Consider the following 23,566-nt stretch of genomic DNA (forward strand, 5'->3'; position numbering starts at 1 on the left):
CCAGCTTTTTGAGTCTATCTTAGGTTTAAACCAGCATCTGCAGTTTCTTCCTACACGTTCCAAAAGATAAGATTTCACTGGGAAACATTTCATCTCAGGTACCTGGGAAATGTTTCGCTCCAAACACCATCCCTGGAGTTGCATCTTCCAGTGTGGTCCTTTCATCACCAATAAAATATACAGAAAATATAGTTAGGATTGTGAAATGCTTCCTACTTTGTTTTCTTCAAATGATATTCAAGAGCAAGCAACCCAAATTATGTTTCTAGTCACCTCTTAACTGTATAGAAAGTAAAAAAATGTTGAGCACCAGGAATCGACCATTGCATGTCTCTGCAACCTCAATAAATCTTTTATTGTAACTGAACTGTTGCAATATAGCTTAACTCCGTCACATAACTCAGAAAAAATAAACTCAGATCTGGCTAAAAATAGGGAGTCATTTAATTGGCCTATAGTTAGCATAAGCCTTCTATGAGGAACGAGGAGTTGGAAGTACCATTAATCTCTGGTTTGATCTTGGGAATGGCATGCTTTTTGGGCAGAACAAATTGAAAGGAAATTAAAGGTTATATGTTGTTGGTGTGGATTTGAATCCACAATATCCCACCCACATAGTGACAAATTGAATCACCTGCCCCAAGCTTAGGCACAATCTTGGTTTGGAAACCTAAAGAGTCAGTCCATTTGACTTCTCAAACTTGGCCTGCCATTTGAAGAGTTTACAGTTTATTTTAACTCAGTTTACTGGTCTTTGCTCTGTATTCTTTGAAGTCCCCACTAACGAAAATCACTCCTGAAACTGGCCTTTGGTAAAAGCTGTGTGTGAGCATTGGCTCCTTGTAATTCAGTTCCTCACAAGATCAGCATCAGCAACCAACGACAAATTTCTGACCCTAGAGCTCAGTCCCAAAAGCTCTTCTGCCCTCTGTGGGAATGTTTTCAGATTTTACACCTAAACAGCTCTGCTCCAGTTTTAAGATACCACCTTTCTCAGCTGCATTCCCCGAACAGAAGACTCCTGTAGCCCAGGTGCGGGTGAATGCGATTGGTGTTGATGGGCAAAAAAGTTGCCGTGGATGTGGTGGGACAAAAGGCCCGTTCCTATGCAGTCTCTTGGACTCAATTTTAAACACATCAATCGGATCACCCTTCTAAACTTAGGGAACATTGAACAGTTCTGCACAAGAACTGGCCTTTTGGCTGTTTAGTTTAGTGGAAACAGCCCCTTCGGCCCACTGAGTCCGCCCCGACCAACGATCACCTGTACAGTAGTTTTATGTTATCCCAGTTTTGCGTCCTACACACTAGGGACAATTTACAGAACTCAATTGACCAACAAACCTGCAAGTCTTTGGAGGTCTGGAAGACCTGGAGAAAACCCATGTAGTCACAATGTCTTTGCCAAACATGATGCCAAGATCATCACTTATCTAGCTACGCGTAACACATATTCCTCTATTCCCTCCATATCCAAAAGCCTTTTAACTGCCATTAACATATCTGCTTCAGCTACCACCCCCGGCGGCACCTTCCAGACACTCACCATTCTCTGTATAAAAAACATGCCCCACGTATCAGCGTTAAACTTCACCCCTCTCACCTTAAAGCTATGCCCTTAGTGTTTGATTTTTCCATCCTAAAAAATACCTTATCTATGCCTCATAATTTTATATACTTCTATCAGGTCTCCCCACAACATCCAGCTTCCCACTGGAAACAATCCAAGTCTGTCCAACCTCTCCGTGTAATTAATACCCCCTAATCCAGGTATCATTCTGGTAAACCTCCTCCACACCCTTTCAAAAACCTCCATATCTTTCTTGTAATGTGGTGATCAGAACTGCACGCAATACTCCAAAAGTGGGCAAACCAAAGTCCTATAAAACTGCATCATGACTTCCTGACTCTTATATTCAATGCCGTGACCCATGAAAACAAGCATACTCCATTCCTTTTTTTAACCACTCTATCTACTTGTGTTGCCAATTTCAAGAAGCTATGGAACCCCAAGATCCCTCTGCACATCAATGATGTCGAAGGTCATGCCATTAAGTATTTATTTTCCCCTTACATTTGACCACCCAAAGTGCAACACCTCACACTTTAGTTTAGTTCTGGGATACAGCACGGAAACAGGCTCTTCGGCCCACCGAGTCCGTGCCGACCAGCGATCCCCCCACATTAACACTATCCTACACCCACTAAGGACAATTCTTACATTTACCACACCAATTAACCTACAAACCTGCACGTCTTTGGAGTGTGGGAGGAAACTGAAGATCTCGGAGAAAACCCACGCAGGTCACGGGGAGAACGTACAAACTCCGTACAGACAGCACCCTTAGTCGGGATCGAACCCGGGTCTCCGGCGCTGCATTCGCTGTAAGGCGGCAACTCTACCGCTGCGCCACCGTGACAGCCCTTGTTTGGATTAAATCCATTCGCCACTTCTCCACCCACTTCTGTGCAAAATTTCCAGACTATATCAAAATAATTGAATCTTGAAAACCTAGTGGTCATTGTGAACCTAAACTGCATTTATTCCAAATCCAATAAATCCTTTGAGTAACTCAATAACCAATACACATGGCACTGTTGGCAGATCTGACCAAAGCACCGGAACACTGAATCACTTCATCCTCTTTGTTTCTTTGCCTCCAAGATAAAGACTGACATGCCACTGGCTTTTTAGGTGACTCATTTATGGGATGTGGATATCACTCACGGAGGTGGTCGTGATCCACCTTCTTCAACTGCTGCAATCCTTCTAATCGTGATTCACAATGGGCAAGAATATCCAGGGTTGGGCCCATGCACCGATCATGTTACAGCAATATATTTCATAGTTTGGGTGGCGTGTGACATGAAGGGGAATTTGCAGTGATCCATATTCTTGATGACTCTGTCCTTCTAGCTGGTACAGTTTGTAGATATGAGTGCTGTTGTCATAGCCTTTATGAGAAACTGTTTTTAATAATTTGGACCTTAAACACTTGTCATATCTTTCTAGAATCTATACTTTCCATCATGTTCAGACTACATGGGGTTCAGAAATGCAGAGGCATGAAAATTGTTATATACAAGATGCAAAGAATATGATGAAGTGAATAACCTTGTAATTTCCCACATTCAACATCTGCCAGTTTTGTACCTTCACTGAATCTGTCACTAGCCCTTACTGCTTTCAACTGCTAAACTCATTTCACTCTCAGCTTCCTGTTATCCGCGCACCTACAACTTTCTATTCATTCATCTACGTCAATAGCAGACATGCTCTCAAGATGAAACAACATTAAAACAGGTTCTTTGACTCATTGTGTCCACTCTAACTATCTATAATAGTCTTATTTACCAGCAAGGAGGAAGTTGCCTAGCCAGCCCCTGCTCATCCCCACTGCTGAACGTAGGACCTGGTTGACTGTGGCCTGCAGGGGAGAGGCTGCTGAGCCAGCCTCTGCTCATCACCCGAAGACCAAAGACCAGGAGGATGGAGCCGACGATGGCGGATGTGACTGGCGAGGAGTAGAGGATGTGAACCGGGGTCTGGCGAGAAAGATGATGGCTGGAGGCCTGTAGCAGTCTGGGGCTTGTCTGGATGAGACACCGCTCTTAAGAACCAGAGTGCGGACTGGAATTTGAAAATGGCGCCAAAACCTGTATTTCTGTACACTTTGCTAATCGGGGATGTGCTTAGGTATGGCAATACTTTTTCTGGACTGCATGTAAAAGAATTTCACTGTGCATTTATAGATGTAGCAAATAAAAGCACAATTGAACCACAGCACATAGCCTTCTATGCTTCTTAAATGTTACATGCTAAATGTTAATGTTAAATGTTAAATGTTACCTGCCTCCACCACCCTTGTAGGTGGTGCGTTCCAGCATCCAACTACCCTATGAAGAAAAACTTCCTCACATACCCTCTAAACTTGTTACCCCCTACGCTAAATTGGGCACACGAGTGTCTGAACTGGACCTTGGAGCAGTGGAAAAAGGTCGCCTGGTCCGATGAGTCCCGTTTTCTTTTAGATCACGTGGATGGCCGTGTACGTGTGCGCCGTTTACCTGGGGGAGTGATGGCACCAGGATGCATTGTGGGAAGACGACAAGCCGGTGGAGGGAGTGTGATGCTCTGGGCAATGTTCTACTGGGAAACCCGGGTCTGACCATTCATGTGGACGTCAATTTGACACGTGTCACCGACCTAAACATCGTTGCAGACCAGGGACACCTCTTTATGGCAATTGTATCCCTGATGGCAGTGGCCTCTTTCAGCAGGATAATGCGCCCTGCCACACTGCACACATTGTTCGGGAATGGTTTGAGGAACATGATGAAGTGTTCACGGTGTTGCCCCGGCCTCCAAATTCTCCAGATCCCAATCCGATTGAGCACCTGTGGGATGTGCTGGATCGACAAGTCCGATCCACGGTGGCTCCACCGCGCAACTTACAGGACTTGAAGGATCTGCTGCTAATGTTTTGGTGCCAGATACCATAGGACACCTTCAGGGGGTCTTGTAGAGTCCATGCCTTGGCGGGTCGGCGCTGTTTTGGCGGCACACGGAGGACCAACAGCATATTAGGCAGGTGGTCATAATGTTTTGGCTCATCAGTGTATATCGCAAAATGCAATGTAAAAAGGTGGAATTTATTTTTTGGAAATGTTGTATAATAAGGCACCTACTTGGCATCATTTGATTGCTCATTTGCAGATGCACTTGGCAAGTCATCAAGGATCGCCACTGAAACAGAGGATATGTACAAATAAACAGTAGAATTCGATTTGACATTACAAACAAGCAATAAATATTAACTTAATTCTAATAACAGTTAAGATCCTCAATGCTTGGTGGTATATTTGGTTCATTCAATTAACAGCTGAGTTATCGAAATACTAAAACTCTTGTTTGTTTGTTTGTTCCTGAACTACAGCCAAAACGGTACACGATAGCGCGATGATTCTAGGCCCACCTTACCCATCGTCATCCTTTTGGTGCTAATGGAAGAAGTTTCATTGAAATTAGTGTTATATTTTTAAAGTTAATCACATTTTAAAGAATAAATCTATCTCCTAGTGAGGGAGGGATAAGGGGGGTTGAGGGGGATTGAGTGGGGTGGAGGGAGGGAAGGGGGGATAAGGGGGGTTGAGGGGGATAAGGGGGGTTGAGGGGGATGGGGAGGGGGTGGAGGGAGGGATGGGGAGGGAGGGAGGGGAGGGGCAGGGGGGAGGGGAGGGGCAGGGGGGAGGAGAGGGTGCTGCACCATTGCAGGAGAGGTTTGGGCCCAACGGGTTCACTTGGTCTAATATAAACTAAGAAGATCCCAAGTTCCATTTCTCTTCTGCATTGTGTTAGCCGGTTTCAGTGGTCATTGGATCAGCAATTGGTTTCTCAATCTACGCAATTTCAGCCATGTTATCTATCAGCTTCTGAGCGGCTGTCACAGACCATACCTAGGTTTGAAGGAGAAGGGAGGTTTGAGCTCAGGCTCCCCCAAATTGAATGGCCTGCTAAATTAGGCATGACCCAGGATCTCTAATGAACAATGCTCACAAATTTAATGGGGTGAGATGGTTTGACTTTTTTTTAAATGTGGTACTGCTGGCGAGTCCTGCAAGTATGGCTATTTCTCGTTACCCTCAGAGAAGACTGTGTTTGCCACCTTCAGTCCTTTTGGTGAAGTATTCTCCACAGTACTCTGAGGAGGGAGTTCTAAGATTTAGGTCAGCAACTATAAAAAAGAAATACATTTCCAAATCAGGATGTGGCAAGCCTCAGAAGGGAACCTGCAGGTAGTGGTGATACCGTCATACACTTGTAGCCTTGTCTTTCCAGGAATAGAATTGATGGAATTGAGAGGTGCTGTTGTAATGAAATATCAGACAAAACACCATGAGATGAGGATCGACAAACTAAATTTTCCCCCTAGCATTAATTTCAACTAAGTTCATTTATAAATTGTCCAGTCGGGTTAGTGGTTGGACTTCCAAAAGCATGTAGACGCTGGATGAAGGCAGGACGAAGATTTGTTTTGCTGTCTCATAAGAATTCCCAATGTTGGGTGAGTCCAGAACAAGGGGCCACAGTTTAAGAATAAGGGGTAGGCCATTTAGAACGGAGATGAGGAAAAACTTTTTCAGTCAGAGATTTGTGAATCTGTGGAATTCTCTGCCTCAGAAGGCAGTGGAGGCCAATTCTCTGAATGCATTCAAGAGAGAGCTAGATAGAGCTCTTAAGGATAGCAGAGTCAGGGGGTATGGGGAGAAGGCAGGAACGGGGTACTGATTGAGAATGATCAGCCATGATCACATTGAATGGCGGTGCTGGCTCGAAGGGCCGAATGGCCTCCTCCTGCACCTATTGTCTATTGAATCAATACTCAAATGGGTTTGAAGATGAAGATTAAAGTCTTGACTTTGCCAGGCTGCACTAAACATTACATTTGTGAGGTTGTCAGGATTCGCAGTGCTCCATACTGAACTCAACTGGTCCCACAGAAGCACTGTTTTATTGATTGTCCACATCGTGGTTTATTGGTTTTGGAAAGGCTATCAGATTTTAAAGCGTCAATATTAGGAGCTGTTGGTACAGGGTTCGAAAAAGTAAAGAACTGTAAACTGTGCTCCTATGTTGAACAGTTGCTCCAACGCCTAGCTTTACGGCTAAAAGTGAAATACTTTGAATATAGTCCATAAAAAATTCTTATCGCTGAACAATGGTGAAGAAGGATCTTGACCCGAAACATCACAGATTCCTTTTCTCCTTAGTTGCTGCCAGACCCACTGAGTTACTCCAGCTTTTCGTGTCTGACTAACTCTGTTGTTTTGTGTACAACTTCTGCACAACTTCTGTAACTTAGCAGAGACTTCTAACTTCTGCAACTTAGCAGAGACTAGTGCATCAAAATGGGATTAGAGGAGAACAATTTGAGAATACACTACAACAATTAAGTATTTTCCAATCAGTTTTAGAGACCTACTATGATCAAGCCACTCTTGCCTCAACATTAGCAATAAAACTTAATCTGAAAGCTAGCTCTTGATAAGCTTAGTTACATTTTTACACTAGTTTCCATCATCTTGTGAATTTATGAACAAATCTCAACATTTTGGAATTATATCACACCTTCTTTACTAGCAAGATGCATTCATTTCTTATCATGATACAGCTAACAAAACGAGGACTACAAAGAACAGTACAGCACAATAATGGGCCCTGTGGCCCACAAGGTTGTGCCGAACATGAATCCTTGCTGAACTGATCTCATTTTTCTGCACATGATCCAAATCCCTCTTTTTGCTGGGATGGGACAAGGAACTGCAGATGCTGGTTTACAAAATTGACAAATGTGTTGGGAGTAAATCAGCAGGTCAGGCAGCATCTCTGGAGAGCATGGATAAGTGACCTTTTGGGACTGGACACTTCTTCAGACTTCATGTTCCATGTTCACCAGAGATCCTGCCTGACCCACTAAATTACTCCAGAACTTTGTGTCTTTTTTGTGGATGGGAAGGTCTTAGATTAGTGTCTGAGAGAGAAATCTGAGCAGGTATAATTATAAGAAAATAACTGCAGATGCTGGTACAAATCAAAGGTATTTATTCACAAAATGCTGGAATAACTCAGCAGGTCAGGCAGCATCTCAGGAGAGAAGGAGACGTTTCGGGTCGAGACCCTTCTTCAGACTGATGTCAGGGGGGCGGGACAAAGGAAGGATGTAGGTGGAGACAGGAAGATAGAGGGAGATCTGGGAAGGGGGAGGGGAAGAGAGGGACTATCTAAAGTTGGAGAAGTCGATGTTCATACCACTGGGCTGCAAGCTGCCCAGGCGAAATATGAGGTGCTGTTCCTCCAATTTCCGGTGGGCCTCACTATGGCACTGGAGGAGGCCCATGACAGAAAGGTCAGACTGGGAATGGGAGGGGGAGTTGAAGTGCTCGGCCACCGGGAGATCAGATTGGCGAACGCGGACCGAGCGCAGGTGTTGAGCGAAGCGATCGCCGAGCCTGAGTTTGGTTTCGCCGATGTAAATAGGTTGACATCTGGAGCAGCGGATGCAATAGATAATTATGTGTATCCAGGGATAGCAAATCAGCAGATAACATGGACCATCACGTTTAGCTGTGTGCCCTCTTGTCTTGGAACAGTTCAAGTCCTCAACGTCTCTATTTGGCCAATACCAATTATAAGGAAACACTCACAGTTCCTGTCTGGACCTCAGGTAATGGTTTTGATTTGTATTCTTTAATGGAAGAACCAAAGTATAAAGAAATGCTTACAATTTTTGATCTCATACCCGAAAAACATTTTGACACCGGGCAGCTGTCGTTTATTTTCCAAATCTTCAACTGCAGAAAGAATCAAACAAGAGTTAACTTGGAAACAATTAGTTTAGAACACCCGTAACAGTTTTGATGTAAAGATGGATCTTGGGGTCTATGTCCACAGCTCCCTGAATGAGGTACATAAGTAAATAGAGTGGTAAAATGTATGCAGTTCTGGTGCCCCATTATAGGAAGGATGTGGAGGATTTGGAGAGGGTGCAAAAGAGGATGACCAGAATGCCGATTGGATACGTATGTATTACAAAGAAAATTGGATTGTTTTCTCTGGAATGCTGGAGGTTGTGGGGAGACCTGATTAAAAATATATTAAATTATGAGGGCATATTTAGGGGACAGACAAAACCTTTCTACCTGGAGTGAAAATGTCAAGATGAGAGGGGCCATTAAGGTGAAAGGGGCTAAGTTTAAAGGAGACGAGCAGGGTAAATATATACAGTGCCCTTCATAATGCTCATTTGAACTCCACAATTTGAGATTTGTAATAGAAAAAAAACACATGTGGTTAAAATGCACATTGTCAGATTTTATTAAAGGCCATTTTTATACATTTTGGTTTCACCATGTAGAAATTACAGCTGTGTTTATACAACCCCCCCCCCCCCCCCCAAATTTCAGGGCACCATAATGTTTGGGACACATGGCTTCACAAGTGTTTGTAATTGCTCAGGTGTGTTTAATTGCCTCCTTAATGCAGGTACAAGAGAGCTCTCAGCACCTAGTCTTTCCCCCAGTCTTTCCATCACCTTTGGAAACTTTTACTGCTGTTTAACAACATGAGGACCAAAGTTGTGCCATGAAAGTCAAAGAAGCCATTATGAGACTGAGAAACAAGAATAAAACTGTTAAGAGCCATCAGCCAAACATTAGGCTTACCACTGTTGGGCAGTGGAGCGGCGAGGGTCAACAGAGTCGCTGGTGGAGGCCCGCAGGGAACTGGAATCCGAGTCGGTCGGCCCGGTCAGCGGATGGCTGGGGAGGAAGTGAGGGTCGCCGCCATCGAGGAGGCGGTGAAGGTCGGCGACCCCGGTGAGGCAGTGGTGGTTGGCGGTAGCGGCCATGAGGAGGCCGTGGAAGTCAGCGGCATTGGAGGTCAGCGGCAGTTGTAGCCTCACGGAAGCCGTGGAAGTCGGCGGCAGCGGCCCGTGGAAGTCGGCGGCTGTGGCGGTTGTGGCTCCGGAGGTCGGCAACGGCAGCTTCGATGGTCCGGGCCTGAGATCGGCCGGGAAGGCGGTGAGTCTGGCTGCTGCTCCTCATGGCAGCAATGGCGTCGCGGGACACGGCCTCGTGTCAGCAATGGTGTCGCGGGAAAAATCAACGTTTTGAACAACATTAAGAATAAAGAGAGCACTGGTGAGCTTACTAATCGCAAAGGGACTGGCAGGCCAAGGAAGACCTCCATAGGTGATGACAGAAGAATTCACTCTATAATAAAGAGAAATCCCCAAACACCTGCCCGACAGAACAGAAACGCTCTTCAGGAATCAGGTATGGATTTGTCAATGACCGCTGTCTGCAGTAGACTTTATGAACAGAAATACATAGGCTACACTGCCAGATACAAACCACTGGTTGGCCGCAAAAATAGGATGGCCGGGTTACAATTTGCCAAGAAGTATTTAAAAGAGCAACCGCAGTTCTGGAAAAAGGTCTTGTGGACAGATGAGATGAAGATTAACTTAGATCAGAGTGATGGCAAGAGCAAAGAGTGGAGGAGAGAAGGAACTGCCCAAGATCCAAAGCATACCACCTCATCTGTGAAACACAGTGGTGGGGGTGTTATGGCCTGTGCATGTATGGCTGCTGAAGGTACTGTCTCACCTATCTTCATTGATGAAACAACTGCTGATGGTAGTAGCATGATGAATACTGAAGTGTATAGACACATCCTATCTGCTCAAGTTCAAACAAATGCCTTAAAACTTATTGGCCAGCGGTTCATTTTAGAGCAAGACAATGATCCCAAACATACTGCTAAAGCATCAAAGGAGTTTTTCAAAGCTAAAAAATGGTAATTTCTTGAGTGGCCAAGTAAATCACCCAATCTGAACCCAATTAAACATGCCTTTTATATGCTGAAGAGAAAACTGAAGACTAGCTCCCAAAACAAGCATAAGCTCAAGATGGCTGCAATACAGGCCTGGCAGAGCATCACCAGAGAAGACACCCAGCAACTGGTGATGTTCATGAATCGCAAACTTCAAGCAGACATTGAATGCAAAGGATATGCAACAAAATACTAAACATGACTACTTTCATTTACATGACATTGCTGTGCCCTGAAACATTATGGTGCCCTGAAATGGGAGGACTATATATAAACACTGCTGTAATTTCTACATGGTGAACCCAAAATGTGTAAAAATGGCCTTTATTAAAATCTGATAACATGCACTTAAACCACATGTGATTTGTTCTATTACAAATCTCAAATTGTGGAATACAGAGGCAAATAAATAAATGATGGGTCTTTGTCCCAACATTATGGAGGGCTCTGTATATATTATTTACACAGAGGATGGTGTTCCTGGAACACATTGCTAGGAGTGATGGTGGTGGCAGATATGATTGTGGAGTTTAAGAGGGTATTAGATAGGCACATGGATATGCAGGGAATGCAGGTTTATGGATCGTGTGCAGGCAGAAACAATGAGTTTATTTAGATATGTGTGGGCCTAAAGGCTTTGTTCCTGTGTTGTACAGTTGGATGTTTTCAGAACAAATTAATGTTCTACAGTATATGAGCCCCTTCTACAGGGATTAAAGGATAATGCAAAGTTTCAGCAGACATGCAGAAAAGATTTCCCAGAATGATTGGAAGGACGAGATCTTTATCCTAGAGAAGGTGGCATTGTTTACCTTAGAGCACTGAAGGTCAAGAGATTTGATGTATATAAAACATAAAACAGTATAGCATTAGAACAGGTCTTTTGGCCCACAATGTATGTTCTGAACAGGATGCCAAGACCAACTTTAATCTGCCTGCACATAATCCATATCCCTCCATTCCCTGTATATATAGATATATATATCTATATATACCTATCCAAAAATCTCTTAAATGCCACCCACGTCTGTGCATTCCAGGCACTCACCACCCTGCTTTAAAAAAAAAAAACGCCGCACAGATCTCCTTTAAGCTTTGACCCTCTCATTTTAAAGCTATGTCCTCTAGTATTTGATTAAAAAGGTTCCGACTGTCCACCCTATCTATGCCTCTCATATTTTATACACTTCCATCTGATCTCCCTGCAACCTCCAGCTTCCCAGAGAAAACAATCCAAGTCTGTCCAATCTGTAGGTGATACCCCCTAATCCAAGCATTATTCTGGTAAACCACCTCTGCACTTTTGAAAAAGCCTCCATATCACCGGGTGGTGCCAGCAATGGCTGCCTTGCCAACAGTCTGTCTGTCCCTTCCTCCTTTTGTTGTTTGTATGTGTTAAATGTATGTTTTAGTGTTCTTCAGCTTGTTTTATGTAGGGGGTGGGGGTTGGGGGAAACTTTTTCTAATCTCTTACCTCGACGTAGATGTGATTTTGTTCCATACCGTATCTCAATCTGCACTGCGGCCTAACATCGAGGAATTGACGGCCTTTGCTGGAGACCGACTTCGGGAGCTCCACCGCAGGTGTCTGCGGACTTATCACCGTGGAGCCCCGGATCCCTTTGCCAGGAATCGACCTCTGAGCTCTACCACGGGAGCCTGCGGACTTTAACATCGTGGAGCTTGCGGTCTCTGGTTAGAGACCGACTTCGGGAGCTCCAAGCCGCAGGAGCTTCGATCGCCCTGAAGCGGAGCTTCGATCGCCCCGACCGCGGATGGTTTGACTGCCCCGACCGCGGGAGAATAAAGAGGAAGAAGATGAGACTTTATTGCCTTCCATCACAGTGAGGAACGTGGAATCTGCTGTGGTGGATGTTCATGTTAACTTTTATGGAGTTGTGTGTCTTGTTGCTTTTTTTGTAGTATTGCTGTATGGTAATTCGAATTTCACTGGTATATGTTTAATTTAATTGGTACATGTGACAAGAAACTGACCTTGAAACCTGCCCTGTAATGGGATGACCAGAGCTACATGCAATGCTCCAAATGCAGCCTAACGAAAATCCTAGAAAGCTGCATCATGACTTCCTGCCTCTTATATTCAATGCCTTGACTTATGGACGCAAACATACCATTACCTTCTTTACCGCTATATCTACTTGTGTTGCCACTTGCTAGAAGCTATGAACTTGGACCCCAAGATCCCTTTACGTACAAATCTTGACTGATAGAGTAGATAGAAGGAAGCGGTTTCCATTAGCAGATGTCTCAAGGATCAAGGGAATTATTTAAAAATTGGGGAAAAAAAGATGAGAGGAGAAACCTTTTTCGAGTCACATTGCCTTTGTCTGGAATTCACAGGTTATAAAAGTATTAGAATTATTAAGAACTCTTTATATGGAAGGATGTAAATGTACTGGAAGCAGTTTGGTGAAGGCTGACGACTAATTCTGGGAATGGGAAGCTTCACTTGAGGGGAAAAGTTGGATGGGCTAGGCTTGTACATGCAGGTGTTTAGAAGGGTGAGGGATGATTGTGTTAAAGGGCGGCATGGTGGCACAATGGTAGAATTGCTGCCTTACAGCTCCAGAGATCCAGGTTCGATCCTGACCATGGGTGCTGTCTATATGGAGTTTGTATGTCCTCTCTGTGCTCCGATTTTCTCCCACACTTCAAAGATGTACAGGTTTGTAGGTTAATTGGCTTTGGTAAGTTGGTAAAATTGTCCCGAGTGTGTGTAGGTCAGTGTATGGGATGATTGTTGATCGGTGCGGGCTGAAGGGCCTGTTTCCGCACTGTATCGCTAAAGTCTAAAAGAACTGAATCACTAAAAGAGAAAAAAATATAACCAGCGGTTCTATGTGGATAAAGTTGACAAACAGCTGATAACACTGAATTGATGGGACAAATTAACTCCCTTGTTTTTAAAAAAAAAGCATTCTGGATTTTACAGCCATTTCTCCACCCCCTTTTCCATGCTAGATTCTGTGACCTTAAGTATGTTTGCGAAAACGAAATCCGGGTTTTGAAAACGAGTATAAAACTTTAAAAAAAATATTTGAGCAGTCCAGATTGTCTTGATGTGAAGTCCTTCTGACAGTCCAGAAATGGCACAAATCTAATTTCAAGTTTGTGTCCCTTGTTCTCAAAATCCCTAGCAAAAAAGTAGCTTCTCTCTACTTCATTTTAATCATCTTAGAGATTAGCAGATGGACATCCCTTAATATTCTAAATTGCAAAGGAATGTTGGCCTTCAACATGAACAACCTTCAAAAATATAGCCCTTCTCAAGATGAGGGAGAAGGTTCAAAACTAAACTCAATGGCCTGAAATGGTCTTGATGCAACTGTAGCACGCAGTTTCCACCCTTTGCATTCCAGCTCTGGAAATAAGAACTAGTATTTTGTTATCCCTTACAAGACATTTGTATTCATCACAAAATGCTGGAGTAACTCAGCAGGTCAGGCAGCATCTCAGGAGGGAAGGAATGGGCCGGTGATTCATCTGGCTGTTCTTTGTGACTGTTTTCACATAGCCATTTATATGTCTTTTCTTTACAATTCTTTGTGGATACTATATTTTCACATCTAAAATACTTTGCCAAAACTGGAAAAGTGAGAAAATAACAGGGTCAGGAGCAGTCAAATCAGAGTAGTGAAGAGGAAATACAGATGCTGGTTTCCAAAAAAAGGTGCTGGGGAACCTAGGGTGAAGGAGGAAATGAAGGAAATCCACATTAGGCAGGAATTTGTTTTGGGTAGACTGATGGGACTGAAGGCTGATAAATCCCCAGGGCCTGATGGTCTGCATCCCAGGGTACTTAAGGAGGTGGCTCTAGAAATAGTGGAAGCATTGGAGATCATTTTTCAATGTTCTATAGATTCAGGATCAGTTCCTGTGGATTGGAGGATAGCAAATGTTATCCCACTTTTTAAAAAAGGAGGGAGAGAGAAAACGGGTAATTATAGACCAGTTAGTCTGACATCAGTGGTGGGGAAGATGCTGGAGTCAATTATAAAAGACGAAATTGCTGAGCATTTGGATAGCAGTAACGGGATCATTCCGAGTCAGCATGGATTTACGAAGGGGAAATCATGCTTGACAAATCTACTGGAATTTTTTGAGGATGTAACTAGGAAAATTGACAGGGGAGAGTCAGTGGATGTGGTGTACCTCGACTTTCAGAAAGCCTTCGACAAGGTCCCACATAGGAGATTAGTGGGCAAAATTAGGGCACATGGTATTGGGGGTAGGGTACTGACATGGATAGAAAATTGGTTGACAGACAGAAAGCAAAGAGTGGGGATAAATGGGTCCCTTTCGGAATGGCAGGCAGTGACCAGTGGGGTACCGCAAGGTTCGGTGCTAGGGGCCCAGCTATTTACGATATACATTAATGACTTAGATGAAGGGATTAAAAGTACCATTAACAAATTTGCAGATGATACTAAGCTGGGGGGTAGTGTGAATTGTGAGGAAGATGCAATAAGGCTGCAGGGTGACTTGGACAGGTTGTGTGAGTGGGCGGATACATGGCAGATGCAGTTTAATGTAGATAAGTGTGAGGTTATTCACTTTGGAAGTAAGAATAGAAAGGCAGATTATTATCTGAATGGTGTCAAGTTAGGAAGAGGGGATGTTCAACGAGATCTGGGTGTCCTAGTGCATCAGTCACTGAAAGGAAGCATGCAGGTACAGCAGGCAGTGAAGAAAGCCAATGGAATGTTGGCCTTCATAACAAGAGGAGTTGAGTATAGGAGCAAAGAGGTCCTTCTACAGTTGTACCGGGCCCTGGTGAGACCGCACCTGGAGTACTGTGTGCAGTTTTGGTCTCCAAATTTGAGGAAGGATATTCTTGCGATTGAGGGCGTGCAGCGTAGGTTCACTAGGTTAATTCCCGGAATGGCGGGACTGTCGTATGTTGAAAGGCTGGAGCAATTAGGATTGTATACACTGGAATTTAGAAGGATGAGGGGGGATCTTATTGAAACATATAAGATAATTAGGGGATTGGACACATTAGAGGCAGGAAACATGTTCCCAATGTTGGGGGAGTCCAGAACAAGGGGCCACAGTTTAAGAATAAGGGGTAGGCCATTTAGAACAGAGATGAGTAAGAACTTTTTCAGTCAGAGAGTGGTGAAGGTGTGGAATTCTCTGCCTCAGAAGGCAGTGGAGGCCAGTTCGTTGGATGCTTTCAAGAGAGAGCTGGATAGAGCTCTTAAGGATAGCGGAGTGAGGGGGTATGGGGAGAAGGCAATCAGCCTGAAGGGAAAGAACCCGAAATGTCACCCATCCATGTTCTCCAGAGATGCTGCCCTGCCTACTGAGTTACTCCTGCACTGTCTTTTCATGATGGTGACTTGTTGTTTATCAGATTTGAGCCTGTGACCAGTGGTGTACGGCTGGGATCAGTGCTGAGCCACCTGCTGTTTGTCATATATATTAACAATTTGGACGAGAACATAGAAACAAGGAACTGCAGATGCTAGTTAATACACAAAAGGACATAAAATACTGGAGTAACTCAGCAGGTTGGGCAGCATCTCCAGAGAACATGGATAGGTGGCATTTCATGTTGAGACCTTTCTTCGGGTTGATGGGGAGGGGGAGGGAGAAGAAAGCTGGAAGAGGGGAGAGGCAGGACAAAGCATGGCAGGTAATACATGGACACAGGCAAAGGGAGGCTTGATAGGCAAATGGTTGGAACAAAGGTCAAAGATAAAAGCAGAAGGTTTGAGACAGGATTGGTTGTAATTTCTGAAGCCAGAGGGAGGAAAGTAGCAGGAAGGGGGAATATGGGAATCAAGCCCCCCCCCCCCCCCCACACATTGCCACAGAGGGCTGTGTGTGGAGGCCAAGTCAGTGGATATTTTGAAGGCAGTGATAGACAAATTCTTGATTAGAACGAGTGTCAAGGGTTATAGGGAGAAGGCAGGAAAATGGGACTAGGCCATGATTGAATGGTGGAGTGGACTCGATGGGCCGAATGGCCTAATTATACTCCTATAACTTGTGAACATACGTGGAGTGACGACGCTTGTGTTTGATGCCAAAATTGTGGTAGAGTTGACAGTAACGAAGGTTGTCCAAAGTTACAATCAGATCTAGATCAACTGCCAAAGCAGACAAACAAATGGCAGATGGAAATTTAACTCTGATAAGTGCAAGATGTTGCATTTGGTAAGTTTAACTAGGGCAGAAGAATTCAATGGCTCAGGCAGTATCTGCAGAAACAGAGGGACAGTCAATAGGAATTACCTGGATAAAAGGGATTTTATCTTACTCAATAGCCCAAATGGCTTGTCAAAAAAGATATGATAAACATGTTGTCCTGTTGAGTTTCACTGTCTGTATAACTCATTATCACTTTGCCCACAGCTAATAATGGACCATTGTGGGCTCCACCTTTCCTTGATCATTACTTCTTGCATATTTTTCATTCATTTGTTCTATATCTCTTTTCCATGTCCCATAACTCTCAGTCTGAAGAAGGGTCTCAACCCAAAACATCACCTATTACTTTTCCCCAGAGAAGCTGCCTGACCCACTGAGTTACTCCAGCATTTTGCGTCTATCTTCATGTTGAACGTTATCCTCACCTCTGCAATGCCAAGCCCCGTGAATTTTTTTGTATGTTTGTCTGGCAATATTAACGTTAAGCATATAGTGCTGGAGCAGCTTAGCGTGTTGGGCAGCATCTCAGGAGAAGTTGAATAGGCAATGCTTTGTGTCAGGACCCTTTGTCATGCTTCAGAGTTTCATCAGGCTGAAGAAGGGTCCTGATCCGAAACATCACCTAACCATGTCATTCCGAGATGCTGCTTGACCAGCTGAGCTACTCCAAGCCTCTCCGTTTTCTTCCGTAAACCATCATCTGCAGTTTCTTGTTTCTACCTTAATGTTAAGCACATTTGGGCATTTTCTATGAGTGAAAGTCATTCACCCACCCAACCCACCCCTCCACCTCCAGCTATCTCACCACCGCCCACTCATCTCCCTCACCCAATCTACCCCATCAGACACAAAATGCTGGAGCAACTCAGCAGGTCAGGCAGCCTGAAGAAGGGTCTCGACCCAAAATGTCATCTGTTCCTTCTCTCCAGAGATGCTGCCTGTCCCGCTGAGTTACTCCAGCATGTTGTGTCTATCTTCGGTGTGAACCAGCATTTGCAGTTCCTTCCTACACATTCCACCCAGCCCTGTCCCCAAACCCTCTCCTAATCAGGTATGTAGGTTAATTGGCTGGGTAAATGTAAATGTAAAAATTGTCCCTAGTGGGTGTAGGATAGTGTTAATGTACGGGGATCACTGGGCGGCACGGACTTGGAGGGCCGAAAAGGCCTGTTTCCGGCTGTATATATATGATATGATAATCACTTCACCCCAACCATCCGTTCACCCCACTACCCCCGGCCATCTCAAGTCCATGCCCCCCCACCCACCCATCCCCTTATCTCCCACCCACCCACCTATATCCCCTTATCTCCCACCCACCATCCCCTTATCTCCCACCCACCCACCCATCCCCTTATCTCCCACCCACCCACCCATCCCCTTATCTCCCACCCACCCATATCCCCTTATCTCCCACCCACCCATATCCCCTTATCTCCCACCCACCCATATCCCCTTATCTCCCACCCCATCTCCTCTCCCACTCCAGTTGCCACCCAACCCATCCCTTTCCCCAACACTCATTCCCTCAGGCACCACCTCATCACCAACTCCAACACCAACCCAGACCTCATTCCCCCGCCCCACCCAACCCCACCCAGCATTTCATCCGACTGCGAACATGACTGGCGTGGTTTGATGGCGTTCGCACCTTCGTGCAAGACGACGGCTTTGCTGGAGGCGTCGACATGCCGCAGGCGTCCGGAGTAGGTGCCATCCACCAGGGTGAGGCGGAGCCGTCGGCCAAGCAGCGCCCGGAGCCACGCGGTGTCCATCACGGCCAATTCTGGTTCTTTCTTTCTCCCCTCCTTCCCTCCCCACCAGCCCCGCCCCCGCCTCGCCCAAGCCCAAGCCCCGCCTCCCCCCCCCCACCCACCCACCCACCACTAGCCCTGCCCCCGCCTCTCCCCGCCCCCACTCCCCCTTTAGCCCTGCCCCCACATCTCCCCTCTCCTAGCTCCGCCCCCTGCCTCCCCACAGCCCCGCCCCCTCCCCGAAGCCGCAGATCACCGCCACACCCGCGCTGTGATTGACAGGTCTGCAGGCGCTATTCCGCTCCTGTCCCCCCCTCCCCACGTGCCGGCGCGCATGCGCCGCGCTGTCATTGTCAAGCCCGCCGGCGCTATTTTTCGAATTGCCCCGACCGTTGCCATCGCGAGACGGCCAAGGGCGCCCGCCCCTCCTCTCCCGGAGCCGCACGACGAACAAAGCGCGCCCGTCTGACTGGTCGGCCGGCCGACCGATCGGCCCCTCCCTGACGTCACACACACTTCGGCAATTTCCGTCGATTTCGGCATGAGAGTCGACAACAGAGTCAATCGATGACCTCTCCTATCCCGACTTCGAATTCGCCCTTTTCCCGGTCGAATTTCCCCGAAATGACCAACCGCAGAGGAAGAGGGTCCCGATATTCCCCACAGCCGTGCGGCAAGGTGAACTCGGAAGGAGCGTGGGATCTGTGTTCACCGTAGCCTGGCGGTGTTGACACGGATAGGTGTTCGGCTGCTCCGGCCTGAGGGGGCCGGGGGTAGAGCCGCAATGGCGGTCGGCGGCGGCGGCGGCGCTCGGAGGGACTCAGGCAGAGCGGCTGTGAAACCGGCCGCCCCGCTCCTTCTGTCAGACATCGCAACCTCTGCCTCGCCAAAGCGAGCGCCATCTTGGCTCGACGAGAGGAGCGGCGCGGCGAGGCAGACGCAGGGACGAGGCGAGGTAAGCGGCTGTGTGTGTGTGTGTGCGAGTGTGTGTGTGCGGCGGGCGGGGGGAGGAGGCGGCCGGGCGGACGGCCCGCCGACCCGGCGTTAGTGCCCATTATTTCGCGGGGGATGGCTCGGCGCCTTGGGAGGATTTTTTAAAATCACCCCCCCTCCTCCCCGGCCGATCGGGTGGAGGAAGGAGGAAAAGCCACGCCAGGCCCGGCCACCCGGCCCTTCTCGCCTCTTTCCTCCCCTTCTCGCCCCCCCAAGTCCGCTTCTCTCCACGGGAGGATTGGGGCCGTTTAAAGGGCCAGGCACCTTCCCTACCCCAACTCACACCCCCCCCCCCCCCCTCCGCCCAGCGCCTGCCTCTTCCTCCTCGGGCCTAGCCGGTCTCTTAAACTTTATTTCCCCGCTGCCTTCGCCCTCGAAACGAATCGCCCAGGTGCGATCTCGGATTGCAGGCTCCCATGCAACTTTTTCCCTCTTTGCCCTTCGGCCTGTTCACTTTACAACGAATTAAGGTGCGGGTGAGGGAGGAGGTGGGGTGTTGATTTAAGGTTTTTTTTCGAGGGTAGTGTTTTTTCCAGTAAATAATTATTTTCTTGAAGCGTTTGAAATTATAATCCACACCGGTCACCCTTTAACCAAGAGTTTTTGATCCACGTGACTATTACTTTTTTCATCCATTTGTAATAAGCGTTACATTGGGTGGAAATTATTAAATTTGTGTGCCATTACCAATCATAACAATGAAAAATAATACAAATTATTGCAAATTTGATCACTACTAAGGATAATACTATAAATGTTTTGACATACCAAATTAGTTATCTTCTGGATATTAGTACAATTGTCCTGCTTTTGAGTCATTATATATTTAATTTAATATTTTAATGGGTTTGAATATTGTAGGGTTTATACCTAACAAAATGAAGCAACTTTTATTTAGAATGATTTTTTTTTAAGAGTTAGTGATGCTGTCAAAATATTCCTGTAACTGACAGGTGCCTTATCTGCTCCTTAACACTCTAGGAATACACAACCTGTTTTCTCTTTTTTGTTTGAATCCACTGCCTTGAATTTTTTTGCACTGAAAAAATTGCTAAGTCATGACAGAAGGTTTTTTATGGATTGTTAGCCCTTTGGCAGTCATGTATGATCACATTTTGTCCGAAGTCAATATAATTTCCATGTGGCTATCCTGTGGCCTAAAGTCACAAAATATCAGGGGTATACCAGCTGTAATTAGACAATTGTAATGTTCTAGAAGCAATAAGCCCAGGGCATATACTTTTATTAGTGGTTATTTATTTTGTCTCAGGTGCCACTACTTCGCATTAATAAATGGCAGAAGCTCACTCTCATAAATATGAAGTTGGACACTTGAATTTGAGCAACATTTTTGAAACTGCTGAACTGTATCAAAACAGATAGACCATATTAGAATGGAGTGTTTTGTAAGCCAAGCTCCCAGGTCATTTAATATTGTTTTCAGTATATGTTTTGTACAGTCAGTTACATGGTTTTGTCATAGAGTGATACAGTGTAAAAACAGGCCCTTTGGCCCAACTTGCCCACACCAGCCAACGTGTCCCTTGGCATTCATAGCAAGAGGATTTGAGTTTAGGAGCAGGGAGGTTCTGCTGCAGTTGTACAGGGCCTTGGTGAGACCGCACCTGGAGTATTGTGTGCAGTTTTGGTCTCCTAACCTGAGGAAAGACGTTCTTGCCTTAGAGGGAGTACAGAGAAGGTTCACCAGATTAATGCCTGGGATGGCGGGGCTTGCATATGAGGAAAGACTGGATAGACTGGGCTTGTACTCGCTGGAATTTAGAAGACTGAGGGGGGATCTTATAGAAACATAAAAAAATCTTAAGGGGTTGGAGAGGCTAGATGCGGGAAGATTGTTACCGATGTTGGGGGAGTCCAGAACCAGGGGTCACAGCTTAAGGATAAGGGGGAAGTCTTTTAGGACCGAGATGAGAAAACATTTCTTCACACAGAGAGTGGTGAGTCTGTGGGATTCTCTGCCACAAGGTAGTTGAGGCCAGTTCATTGGCTATATTTAAGAGGGAGTTAGATGTGGCCCTTTTTGCTAAAGGGATCAGGGGGTATGGAGAGAAGGCAGGTACAGGCTACTGAGCTGGATGATCAGCCATGATCATATTGAATGGCGGTGCAGGCTCGAAGGGCCGAATGGCCTACTCCTGCACCTATTTTCTATGTTTCTACACATCTGACATTGTTTTGGCATAGCTCATTTTGGTTTAATTGAAAGTCAAAATTTAGACCAAATTTAATTTTGTGATGTGAATTTGTAATTTATTGAATAGTTAATTGTTGAATAGTTAAAACGAGAATAAACATGTTCAAATACACCCTTCAACTTTTCAATAACTTTCAATTTCCTGTAGCCTCATTTATACCATGCATTCCAATGGTTCATTGGTACTATGTATCTCGGTACAGATGACAAATGAAGTTCATTTTTGTATACAGATCAGTACAAGTATCACTATACATAAAGCACTTAATATCTCTTAGATAAGCATCTCATATACAGTACAAGTGTATAGTAGTTGTACACTGTACAGAGTTGTACACTATACAGAGCTGCCAGCTTTTGCCATCGTTTTCAAGTACAGTTGTTTTAAGTGCAAGGTTCTTGGCCTGTTGTTCTGGCAGTGTTACGGGGTCAGCCTGGCCTAGAGTGGCCATTGGTGTCCTCCACCACCGCTCTGTCCCGCTGTAGGCCACATCCATCCATGTGGTAGGCCTCTTGGAGTGGCGCCCGGTGTAGCCAAGCCCCAGGCTGCTGCGGGCCATCCAGCGGCCCACTCCAACGTCGAGGCATTGCACTGTTTCCCGCAGTCGGCCTGATTTCCAGTTCTCCGTCCGACTTGCTAATCTGTAAGCGGGGCAGCCTGTTATGATGGGATGATTGGCCTTGCTCCTCAGGACAGCCGACACTGGCTCGTTCCTCTTTGTCCTTCCAGTGGATTGCTGTTCTACAATGGGCGAACCAGGACTAATGACGGGTATGGCTGCGGCTTGCCATGATTCCCTTTCCAGTCCCTTTGTATATCCACCCCTCATCACGAATGTCACAAGGCCCTCTGGTTCTTCCTTGAACAGACACACAATCAATTAGAAACACAATACTCCGCCAGACACAAATTGTCCTCGCCCTCAACCACTTCTCTTTCACTCCTCTTGGTGTCTCCATGTTCAAGGTGTAGCCAAAGCATTTACACAGGCCCCAGCTATGCCTGCCTTTTTTGGCAGTTACGTTGGACAGTCCTTATTCCAAATGTTCGCTGGCACCACCCCTCAAACCTTTCTCCACCTCCACTTGTGCATGAAGTGCTCTTGGAGGAGCCTTTTGGGACCAGTGACCACTGTTCGATTAGCTGTAAGATAGTTATTGATAGGGACGGAGAGGGCCCAAAACGTAAAATGCTAAATTGGGGTAAGGCCAACTTTGAGGGTATGAGAGAAGGACTTGCTCAAGTTGATTGGAGCAGGTTGCTTGAGGAGAAAGGAACATCAGCCAAGTGAGATGATTTTAAAAGTGTGCTGACAAAAGCTCAAGAAATGCACATACCTGGTAGAGTGAAGGGCAATGCAGGAAAACATAACAAAGCTTGGATGATGAAATTGAGGCATTGGTCAAGAATTAGGACGGCGCGTGGGACAGGTATAGGCAGCTGGGATCAAGTGTATCCCTGGAAGAGTTTCGCGAACTAATGAGCAAACTAAAAAAGGAAATCAGTAGGGCGAAAATGGGCCAGGAGATAGTTCTGACATGTAGCATTAAGGATAATCCCAAGAGATTTTATAAATGCATAAGGAGATAAAGAGTAACTGGAGAGAGGGTGGGACCCCTAAGGAATCAAAGCGATCAATTCTGTGTGGAGCCACAAGAGATGGGCAAGGTCCTTAATGAGTGTTTCTCTTCTGTTTTTTTTACTGAGGAGAAAGACAGGAGGTCGGAGGAACTTGGGGCAGTCAATAGAAGTGTCTTAAACAGTCTGTATTGTGAATGAAGAGGTGCTGAAGGTACTGTCGTGTATTAAGGTAGACAAATCTCCTAGGCCTGATCAGATATATCTAAGGACACTGGGAAACTAGAGAGGAACTTGTGGGAGCCTTGATTGAAATCTGCGAGTTAGTCATTAAATTCAGGAGAAGTGCCAGAAGGCTGCAATATTGTTGTGCCTCTATTCAAGAATGGTTGCAAGGAAAAGGCTGGGAACTATAGACCAGTGAGCTTATCATCTATGGTTGAAAAGTTACCAGG

The 23,566-nt window shown here is 45.7% G+C and overlaps 2 protein-coding genes across 4 annotated transcripts in view; one reads left to right on the forward strand and one right to left on the reverse strand.

Moving 5' to 3' along the window:
• exd1 (exonuclease 3'-5' domain containing 1) overlaps positions 1-19,226 on the reverse strand; it is a 59,525-nt gene extending 40,299 nt beyond the window's left edge. The window contains exons 1-4 of the mRNA XM_078406103.1: positions 18,947-19,226; positions 8,284-8,355; positions 4,690-4,747; positions 103-158 (exon numbers count right to left, since the gene is read on the reverse strand). Coding sequence (XP_078262229.1) covers positions 103-158; positions 4,690-4,747; positions 8,284-8,355; positions 18,947-19,226 — 466 coding nt within the window. The remainder of the gene's footprint in view (positions 1-102; positions 159-4,689; positions 4,748-8,283; positions 8,356-18,946) is intronic.
• Positions 18,867-23,566, forward strand: part of ino80 (INO80 complex ATPase subunit) — a 144,467-nt gene continuing 139,767 nt past the window's right edge. For all 3 annotated transcript variants that reach the window (XM_078406099.1, XM_078406102.1, XM_078406101.1), the window contains exon 1: positions 18,867-19,279. The gene's annotated coding sequence lies outside the window, so the exon portion shown is untranslated. The remainder of the gene's footprint in view (positions 19,280-23,566) is intronic.

This window comes from Rhinoraja longicauda, chromosome 10, assembly GCF_053455715.1.
Source record: "Rhinoraja longicauda isolate Sanriku21f chromosome 10, sRhiLon1.1, whole genome shotgun sequence".
Classification (NCBI taxonomy): domain Eukaryota; kingdom Metazoa; phylum Chordata; class Chondrichthyes; order Rajiformes; family Arhynchobatidae; genus Rhinoraja; species Rhinoraja longicauda.